The sequence below is a fragment of the Manacus vitellinus genome, unplaced genomic scaffold, assembly GCF_001715985.3.
Source record: "Manacus vitellinus isolate BGI_N305 unplaced genomic scaffold, ASM171598v3 scaffold_28_pilon, whole genome shotgun sequence".
NCBI classification, from domain to species: domain Eukaryota; kingdom Metazoa; phylum Chordata; class Aves; order Passeriformes; family Pipridae; genus Manacus; species Manacus vitellinus.
Genome location: NW_021940122.1, coordinates 3,871,947 through 3,882,536, shown reverse-complemented (window position 1 = coordinate 3,882,536; position 10,590 = coordinate 3,871,947). Strand labels below are relative to the sequence as shown.

The 10,590-nt window shown below is 38.5% G+C and overlaps 1 protein-coding gene across 2 annotated transcripts in view; it reads left to right on the top strand.

The window, feature by feature from the left end:
• The first annotated feature begins 486 nt into the window (after positions 1-486).
• F5 (coagulation factor V) overlaps positions 487-10,590 on the top strand; it is a 34,680-nt gene continuing 24,576 nt past the window's right edge. The window contains exons 1-5 of one of the 2 annotated variants that reach the window (XM_018074677.3): positions 487-743; positions 3,802-3,893; positions 5,256-5,378; positions 6,668-6,880; positions 9,727-9,870. In XM_018074677.3, coding sequence (XP_017930166.2) covers positions 583-743; positions 3,802-3,893; positions 5,256-5,378; positions 6,668-6,880; positions 9,727-9,870 — 733 coding nt within the window. In that variant the 5' untranslated portion in view covers positions 487-582. The remainder of the gene's footprint in view (positions 744-3,801; positions 3,894-5,255; positions 5,379-6,667; positions 6,881-9,726; positions 9,871-10,590) is intronic. The other variant, XM_018074679.2, reaches the window with a different exon arrangement.

The window sequence follows — 10,590 nt, the reverse complement described above, 5'->3', positions numbered from 1 at the left end:
CTATGCAGTACATGGTGACGTGAACTAGATTTAGCTCTGCACCCACTTGTAGTTCCCACACCTAATGCCTCAGCATTTTGCTTTTAAACTGGGAATTATTTCTTAGGAAGCGTAGCATCTACCTGGGAAATTTCCATCAGTGCCAGCCATGTACTGGGTTTCTGTTTTCTGGGAAGACAGAAAGTATGCCCCCCCTTCTTCCTAACCATGCAAGTCAAACATCCTGTAATTGAAGTAATCCAAATAATTGTCTTCTGCCTCTGATATCCTGCTGCTTCAGTACACAGTGACCCAACCACAGTCTGTAGTGGGGCTTTGGCTGCTCCTCCTTGGTGCTTGTCCCTTGCTGAAGGTGATGTGGAGGAGGGGAAGGAAGGTAGTTCAAACAGTTTTTTATCTCTTTTGGATCCCTGTCAGTAAGGGGAGGAGGAGGTGAAGAGCAATGACCTGAGCGTAGCAAATGCTGTTACCCTCTTGCATCATAATTATTTCATTTCTGAGGGGAAGTTAGAAGCAGCAACAGCAATAAAAGCAGCAGTTTCTGCCTTGTCCTCCAGAGCAGCATCAACAGGCATCTGTACCATGACACTGCACTGCATGGGTCTGTTTCTCTTGCTTGTGCTGGGTTCGTGGTGGCCAGACTCAGAGAAACGTGTGGCGGGAGCTGTGAAGGTCAGGGAGCACTATATAGCTGCTCAGATCACTAGCTGGACCTACAAACTGGAGTCTGAGGAAAAGTCCAGGTAACAAAGTACAGAATAAGAAGGATAAAACTAGTCCTCCCTTGTGACTGAAAAGTGGTTTGTGTCTCCCGTCTCCTGTGGAATTCTAGAGCCCAGGAGGACTTTAGAGCCTGTTGAATTCAGAGGAGCTTGGTTTGCTTTAAACAGCATGATCTGAACTAGAGCCAGTGAAGTATTAAAAGCTCCTTTTTATTTGTTTCATTAGTGGATAGAATTATTTTTATATTTTCAGAGTGCTTTTGTTAAATATGTTCCAGGTCTTGCTTTTGTCATCTTCTGTGTAGGTCAATGCTTGTTGTTCATGGTTTTCTAAGGTATTTATTTTAGGTATATGGATTTTGAGCAATGTTAAGTTGAGCCATGGTTTGTAAGATTTCAAAAATTGTCATGTTTTAGAATTTGCTGAAGGAATAAATATGTTCCAGTTTGGATACTGTCACTTTCACTTAAATCAAAGCCTGATGAACTTTGGAACTAGCTATGTGGTTTCTGACTTGTTCAGTAGTTTTGTGAAATGTACGTCCTGAGTTCTGCCGAGTAAAGGATCAAGCATTGCTATACTTTAAGTGAAACTACTAATTTCATTTTTTTTCAGAGGGCATTGCAGAATGGCCAGCCTACCTGCATACACCAATCAAGCATATAAAATATGTTATTTGTTTTACCACTATTATCCTTAGGATTATAAACACTGCAAGTACAATGCTGCAGAGTACAGAATGTGGATGTAATTTAGAATTCTGCTTAAATTAGGCAAAAAAATTACTAAAAATTAAATATTAAAATTAATTTAAAATTACTTGTTCTCCTACATTGAAAGTATATTTGGATGCTGGTGCTTTTTTATATATATCGATGAATTACTTGTTTTCTTTATTTTTTGCATTTGTAATTTTTTTTCTTCTAAACATGTATTGTGTTTGGGGATAATACGGAAAAGATATTTCCAGTTCAGACTGTGACTTTATAACTGTTCTTTTTCTCAAGACTTAATTAAAACAAAGTTTCTGTGATTTCTAAAACCCCACTTGGAAATTAAATACAGCTGGTATAAGCATAATGTCAAACTGGCAAGACAGAAGAAAATGGGATTTAAATGTAGGAACATGAAGCCAAATATCTTTTAAGTATTGACCTGGGCATGTGAACTTACTAGTTAGAACTTCATTCCCTTCTGCACTGGGTGCATCAATATAAGCATCAGCTGCTGTTTCGTTAAATGTCACGTTGTGGATAGACTGTTTCATGCAGTACAGACTCACAAGACTGTCTCAAACCTCAGTTGAAGTACTCTGGGGTAACTCAGGAATATTTCATACACAAAGCCTATTGAGTTATCTGTCATAAATATTTAGAGCAAGTCCCATCCCAAATGACCAATGAATTTTGTAGAGCTTATAGAAATTTAACTTAAAACCAAAGCAAACAAACAAACAAAAAAGCCCCCAGCAACGTCCCCCCAAAAAACCCAATACAAAGATACTCACTGAGAAAAAACTAATGGCTTGGATTCCAAAGGATTTGTAACTTGTGCTGGTTTCAGTGCAAACTGAATGTCTAAATACAGTGGTAAGAACCTGACACTTTGCTGCTTTTAGTTCTAAATAACTGAAGAGAGGCTGAAAAGAAAATGGATTCTTCCTGAACTATTTTCTTAATTTTCTAATCATATAGACTAGAAAAGGATACCTAACTTCTCTGAGTGTTGGTCTTACCTTCGTAGAGGTTTGTTACTATGTACAAGTGATATTTATAAGGCACTTAAGAGCAAAGTGAAAATGTATTATTCTGTGAATGCAGTGTTGCTGCTGCAGTTCCTAAAAGTTATGTAACTATGCCTGCAGTCTGAGATTTCTGAAGTGTTAGTGAGCTATGTATTTTGTTCCTTCTAGCTGTACAATTAGCACTGATAAATTTCCTCTTTCACCCCTTGGTCTTACATGCATATCCTATTGAACATTGCCACGTTAGGGCAGCACTTGTCAGTGTAGGTTATGGATCAGGTCCTTCTCTTTAAACAGTTAAACAAAGTTTTATCAGTGACTAACAAGTGGGGAATGGATTGAAACACGACCTGCTTCTGCCTGATTCTGCTATTGCGAGTGAGTGTCACAGAGGAATTTACAGAAGATCTCTCAAAAAGAGATCTCCCCCTTATGGACCCTGGATGTCACTGAAGTGAACTCCCTGTGATATCTCTGCTCAGCCTCTCCATGCTTGAGCAGACCATCAACTCCCTACTGTCAAATGTGACTGAAAGGGCATTGCAAAGAAAGCAAGTGGAATTACTGTTGGATTCAGTCATCATACATACTAAAATAAATCAACCAATAAATGTGAAAGGCTATTATCCCTCCAGCCCTCTTCTCATCATTATTTCCATTACAAAAGTTTGGTGTGCTGGTTTCCTTCTGTTTGCTTAAATATTTTCTAAGAAAACATTGTGTGGTCTACTGGGTGCCAAATTATTTATGTAAGAAGACTAAGGGCACTTGCAGCGTTTCTCATTTTCTAACTTGCTGTGAGATCCTTAATTGTTGTCAGAGGAGAATTTTGTGCTTGCCTCCAAGGTCATTGCTGTGACAGGAGCTTGCTATTAATGCTGTTGTAGAATCCTTCTGGTGAGTCTTGAAGTTCAAGCATGGGGCTGAGTAAAAAGAAAGTCAGGTTTCTTTCACTGTGTTTTGTCAGATGCTTGCTAGTTTAAGCATGGTCGAGACATCTTCATCTGTGCCTTGGACAAAACAAAGACATCTTCATCCCAGAATCAAGAAGACCTACAGAAACCACCAGCAAAATCAGGGGTGAACTGTGCTAGGTACTGTAATTGAATGTCCCATATGAAATGATCTAGCTCAGGAACATCATAGTTTCAATAGAGTAAGAAGGAAGAAGACACTACAAAGAGTTAGACTGTGTGATTTGCCTTCAGCAAAATGTGCAAGTGATTAAATGTAATTCCAGGCTTCATTTTCTGAGAATATCCATTAAGCAGCAATGGCATCTCTTAGAATCTTTGTCCTTTCAAAGTTTTTTTTTGTAACTCTTTTGGTTTCAGATTGGAACACCCACATCCTGTGTTTAAGAAAATTTCTTACAGAGAATATGAAGGGGATTTTAAAAAAGAAAAACCAGCAAATACATTTGCAGGTAAACAGGAAGGAAATGTTCTGAGTATTTTTGTTTGTTGCTTGTTTTAAATCCAGTGACAAGCTATGCAAGGTTGTATTTCTGTGTCCATTGTTTGCACATAAACCAAATAAGCACAGAGGATGAGGTCTCCACAGTGCACGAGGCTTTCAAAGGCCATAGAGAGGCTGGACTCTCAGAGGCTGTGACTGTCTGCAAATTAATTGCAGTGTACAAAGTTGCTCCCTTTGTTTTCAGCATCTGATGAGACTTCCCATATGCATTTAGATTTGTATGGCACTGTCACAATGGTGTCACTGTAAATTCACATGGAAAGAGCCCAAGGCCTGAGGCTAAGTATGTTTCTGAGAGATCAGTGAAAAGGAAAAACTCTAAGGATGAGTGTGAAAGATGTCCCCTTGCCTTTGTGTCTGTTACTGCTTGCAGATGCTTTAAGTGGATGGAAGCAAGTTCTCATACTCATGCCATACATAAGTATGGTACTTGTGTACTTAGGCAGAATGCTTATGTAGTCTGTCTGGGTTTCATATTAATAGATAAAATAATTTCAGATGTTGTACGTTCAGATTTAGATTTCAAAGTAAATGTGTGTGAGGTTGCTGATATGAAATTATGACAAGTTGCCCTGAAAGACCTAGTCTATTATCTGATTTCTTTCAGTTTTGTTTGTTCTCCCGTGTTTTCCAAATCCGCTTCTTTCTAATTTACAAAATAGTTTACAAGAAAAGAGCCTAATAAGCCACAAGTTGTCATAGCAGTTTCATCCATTGCTTATTTTTGCAACATGGGGAGTAGGGATAAAAGCTCCTCTTGAAACCTTTTGCAGGAAATGCCTCAAGAAATTTGCAACATGGATCTGATTATTTATTTGGATAACATTTTGGGATGGAAAGATCTTTTTGTTCTGTGACTTCTGGCATTGAGAGTACTACTCAGAGAAATGTGCTTGAATGCCTTTCTCTAAAGTCTTAAACTGTAAAACATCTGTCTTCCTAAAACTGTTTAATTAAATTGTATATGAAGAATAGCTATAAATTTCTAATGAACCTCAACATGAATCTTTTGATAATTTTTTTGTATCTGGAAATAACTTCCCTCCTCCCCCCAATCTATTATTTCCTGTGATTTTTAACTGCAAGTTACAAGATATATAATTTATAACATTCCTAGCTAAGAGCTGCAGGATTTAAATCCCCATATGCCTTTTTACGGGTAAATCTTCATTGCAGTGATATTACATTCTTTGTATCAATTTTGCAACTTATACTTTGAGAGCTGATATTTCTTAATGGGGGAGAGAATTCTTTGTTACACTAACCATAATGCTTTGCTCATATTTTCCTCTGTCTTAAATAACTACAGGACTTCTGGGACCAACTCTGCGTGCTGAAGTGGGAGATACTCTAGTAGTTCACCTTAAAAATATGGCTGACAAACCAGTCAGTATTCATCCCCAAGGCCTAGTTTACAGCAAACATGAAGAAGGTAAATGCTGTAAAAACTGTGTTTTGTTCATTTACTTGTAAAGTACTGCATGAAATATTGAGAGAGGTCCAGACAGATGTTAGAGGATACATGTAGCACAAATATGTGTTGATCCTGGATTGAAACATCACATCCATTGTTAGCTCCTTTCTTGTTCATCAGTGTATTATTAGAATCTAATAATACACTGTCCAGGAATATTAGTGTCTAGGAATATTAGTGTCACCTGACATGTGCAGTCTCCTGACCAGCTGCCTGTGTGCTGACACTGTTCCACAGAATCGCAGAGTGGTTAAGGTTGGAAGGTACTTCTGGAGGTCATCTGGTGCACCCCCATGTAATTGCAAAATATTTTATTTTGGGACATGTAAACTCTTAAATACAGGTGTAAAAACCTTTTCCAAATCCCTTTCAATAGTATACGTCAAGGCATTATTGGTAAAGGCATTTAACAATGCTGATCATGCTGCTGTGATACTCAGCATTTAATGCTCAGCTTTGTGGTGTTTTGCTCCTGGAACCCTCATGAGACGAGCAAAAAGAGATCATAAACTATGACTAAATTAACAGTAAAATGTCTGCACCAGCACAAAGCAAGTTTGATTGCTCGTGCTTCTTGGATTGCCCTGCCCTGGGTACTGAGGCAGAGCTCTGACCTGCAGTTTACAAATTTATTCAAGGCTTTGTTTGCTGTGTGGGTACAAAAAGAGTTTTGCAACCCCATCTCAGAGAGTTGAACATCTCATGGGAAGTGATAGGTGGTTCAGTTTGACTTATTAATGTGCCTCTTGCACCTAGGATTTTGATTCTCTGGCTCCCCTTTGTAATATTGCAAATCTGTTGGATATGGCAGGAACAGATATGAACCATTACTGCTCATTATCTGGAAATGCAGTGTACAAAAGGCCTAAGGCAGCAAGGCAATGCCAGCCCACACAGTGGCTTTATGACAGTTAGGAAGGTGACAAAGTGAGCAGCATTCCTCTGCAGAGCATCAGTGGGCAGAGGCTGAAGCTTCATGCCATCCTAAGCCTAGTCAGACTAATGAAGAGCCCAACCTTTTGACAGTGGTGACAGTTCTAGGAAATCTTTTATCCATCAGGATGGTGGGGTAGCTACTCTCCCCATGCTACTCTCCCCACTGTGAGTGGAATCATGAGTTATCTGTTTGAAGCTGAAGTATCACATAGGCAAGACACAAAGCTTTTGGAACTGATTGTAGGAGGATATTCCAGCTGTTTTAATTGCTCTTTGTCTTCATGCCACCCTACTGACTCTTTTCTTGGCAGGCTCCCTGTATGATGACAGAACATCATCTGCAGAAAAACGAGATGATGCTGTACTTCCAGGCCAGGTCTATACATATGTGTGGGATATATCAGAAGAAGTTGGTCCAAGAGAAGCTGACCTTCCTTGTCTTACTTATGCTTATTATTCTCATGTGAACATGGCAATGGATTTTAACTCTGGTTTGATTGGAGCACTGCTTATCTGTAAGAAAGGTAATGAAATGCTTTAAGACTACCATGAGGTAATACAGTTTCATTTCTTAACAAAGTTAAGGCTGTATGATATTGAGGGAAGATACATTATTTTCTTTTTCACATTTTTGCATTCAGTGTAAAATAAATGGGTTTTAACATCATTCTTTTAGATATTAAAGTTTTTAAATGCCAGCTTTCATGCATCCTATAATTATAGGATGTGCAGAGAGCATTATTAAATAGATACATTTGCCTGTATTGATTGCATTTTCAGTTGCTTAACTGCTAAATATATGACCTCAAATTGCCTGTCTTAGAATATATACTTTTTAAAACTTCATTCAAAATGACTCAGCCACTTCAGAGAATAAGGCAAGAAATAATAGTTTTACCCTTGTCTTTTAAAGGCTATCTGATCAAGAGCCTGGAGCATTCTCTCTTCTGTAAGAGCTTAAAATTGCAGAGCAATATGTCTTTTGCTAGTCATTTGAAAATATGGACAAATTTGAACAGATTACAAGTCTTAAAATTGTTTTTGCATGCAATCAGAGACTTTAGATTTTAGCAGTCTGAACCATTGAATTCCATCTCCACTAATCTGGTATCTTGTAGGATTTGTAAATAGCTGCTAGATACATACCACTGGTTTGAGGGACATTTGAAACAGTACGCCATCCTGTAAGCTACTTAAACTTCTTGCTAGTCCCTTAAATTATAAGTTTTTCCAAGTTGTATATCCTTGTTATAGTGAAAGCACTGTGAGTTATTTGGCTCGATCCTCTTCCTGCAGTTTGAGTCAAAAATTTTGTATAGACTGTAGACTGCATGGACTTGGACCTCAAAGTTTTCCTGAAAGTAAACATAAAATTAGTTTGGTGTGGGGTTACACAAGAACACTCTCTTGACTGATAGATACCCATTATATCACCTTAAAGGAGTGGCATTACTATTAATTATCTTCCTTCTGGTTTGTTTGTTGTTTTGTTTTTTTTTTTTGAGAATTGGTGCTTTTAGTATTATCTAGGACTTGTTATTTTCCTAATTTCTTAGGGTTTCATTTTTTTCTCTGTGTTTCTGTGATTATATGCATTTCATGGTATTCCGGTGGAGCTAATCTGGACAATTACTTTGAAATTATTTCCTTTTCAGGCTTCTCGAATTCATGCATATATTGTGGGCTTCTGCTGGATATGAATTTGAATATGTTTGGGTGACCAGTACCTTAAAACCAATTTGACCATATGTTTCTAGCTAGAGCAAAGACAAACAGCTCACTATGCACATTTTTAAGATTTCTGAACACAGTTGCTTTAACTGGGCCCTGTATATGGCAGGTGTGCAATATATCTGTGTGTTTGTTCTGCCTGGTATGGAGGTAATTTTCTTCACAGCAGCAAATATGGTGCTGTGTTTTGGATTTGTGGCTAAATAGCATTAATAATATACCCACCCATGCTAGGGCTATTGCTGAGCAGAGCTTGCGCGGTGTCAAGGCTTTCTCTTTTTCCTGCTCAGACCTCCCCAGTTAGTTGGCTGGGGATGGACAAGAGGTTGAGAGGGGACCCATCTGGACAGGTGAACCAAATAGGCCAAAAGGATATTTTCTACCATACAACATCATTATCCAATAAAAAATGGAGGTGGAGGAAGAAGCAGCAATGTGGGGAGAAGGGGGGCGTGTTGACTTGTTGACTTCCAGGGTGGTTGTTCCTGAGAGACTGGCTGGGCGTCGGTCAGCTTGTGGGAGATAATGAGTGATTTCTTCTGTGTTGCTGTTTTTTATCCATCTTTCCTTCACCTTTGAACTATCTTCATTGATCCCATGAGTTTACTAATTTTTGTTCTTCCTGTTTTCTCTCCTGTCCTATTGAGGATGGGAAGGCATTGAAGTGGCTGTGCGTGTGTTTGGCTGCTCATTGCAGTCAGCTCATCACATCTGGACACATTAAGAGCAGCATAGGTGGTGAAGGTTGTAAGAAGTGGACTTTTGAGTTAAAGCGCTGCCTGAATGTTCTTTGCATGACAAGTAAATAAATTCCTCTGTTAATTTGAGACTTCTTTTGTGAAAGAAAACAGGACTTTGTAGCCTCTCATAAATAAAAGGGATTGTATTAAAGATAATTGCTTCCACTGCCTCTTTTCCTAAGCAGAATTATCAACAAGTTCCCAAATTTTTAGTCCCTGCAGTGCAGATGGACCAGATTATGTACTGAAAGTAGCAAATGGAAGTTTTTGATGTGAGCAATCCACAGAAAGATCAGTAAAATAACACCAGTTCTGTGTGACATGTCCAGAATGAATTCTGCTTCTTGATAGAATTTGCACCTGTATCACAAAATCAACTGGACAATTTATTGTACCTGATCCATTTCAGCAGTATCTGTTGAAGTCTTTTGTATGTAAATGTTGTTTGGTGAGTTTTAAGCTTTTTAAAAGTGCCGATTACCTCAGTGTAGTTCTTGAAAAGGTACTGGTCACACTGCTGGTGACTCTGCCATCGTTCTCTGTGCCTCACAGTCTCAAAAGGGAGGGCAGCACCTGATTGTGAACAGAAGGTGTTTGGCACTCCCATTCATTAAGGCAATCCCTACAACACGTTGCCAGAATTGTCTGACACAATTCATTGCATGGTGTTTATCTCTTCTGGGATATTACAGACTTTTGATTTTGTGGTTACCCAACCCAAAAGTACTTTCAGAAATAAAATCATGTTATGAGTGTTCTCAAAGTCTTATTTTGGTCAGGCTCTGCCATTACATGGTAACAGGGGAACAAGCTATTAAATGTACATGAATGCAACTGCATGGATGTGAAAACTGCTTTACTTCTGCTTCAAATTGAAACCTGTTGTTTCTCCTTCATAGGAAGCCTAAATGAGGATGGGTCACAGAAACTTTTTGACAGGGAGTATGTACTGATGTTTGGTGTGTTTGATGAAAACAAGAGTTGGCAAAGATCAGCATCAGTCAAGTACACAATTAATGGCTATACTGATGGAACATTACCAGGTACTGTTCAGGCTTGTGTGAAATGAAATTAACATTGATGAACATTTAATATTACTTTTATTTGCTTTTCATGCATGTAAATAGGAATGTGGAAAAATGGTAGAAAAAGGCTATAGCCTTTTTTTAGAATGTATCTGTGAGCATCTAAATTCTAGAATAAAAGCTGTGTTGCTGGAAGGAAGTCATGACAAATTGCTGATAGGAACAATAAGATTACTTCTTAGAAGTATTCTGCTTGAAGAACAGGATTATTAACTCTAAAAAGAAATAAAATTCCCTCAATTTTTTACTCAGCTGATGGGGGGAGAGTAATGTGGTTAAGTGGTTTGTTTTACAGCATATAGAACATACTAGGTGAAGAACTTCCTGGAAGTAGAAAGTCAATTACCAGTAAGTGAGAAGACCAGGAAGGTGGTAATGGGGCTATTTTATTGCTAGTGTTTTTCCCTTGTTCTTCTAAGGAACTACTTTCATATCTCTCTCCCATCCATTGAGCAAATACAAAAGGGTGTCTTAAGTGGGTTTTTTAAGCAAATATTGATTAGGATAGTTACTGTCACTAGATACCATGTTAGCTTGGATCCTTGCTTTGTTCGTCTCTTTCCCTGCCCTGCTCCTCCTCTCACCCCCCAAACAAGGACAGATCAGCTTTCCAAAAGAGGGCACTCCTTTTGTGCCACCTCGCTGTAAGTTAGGTGGTCACTTCCAGATAAGATGTAA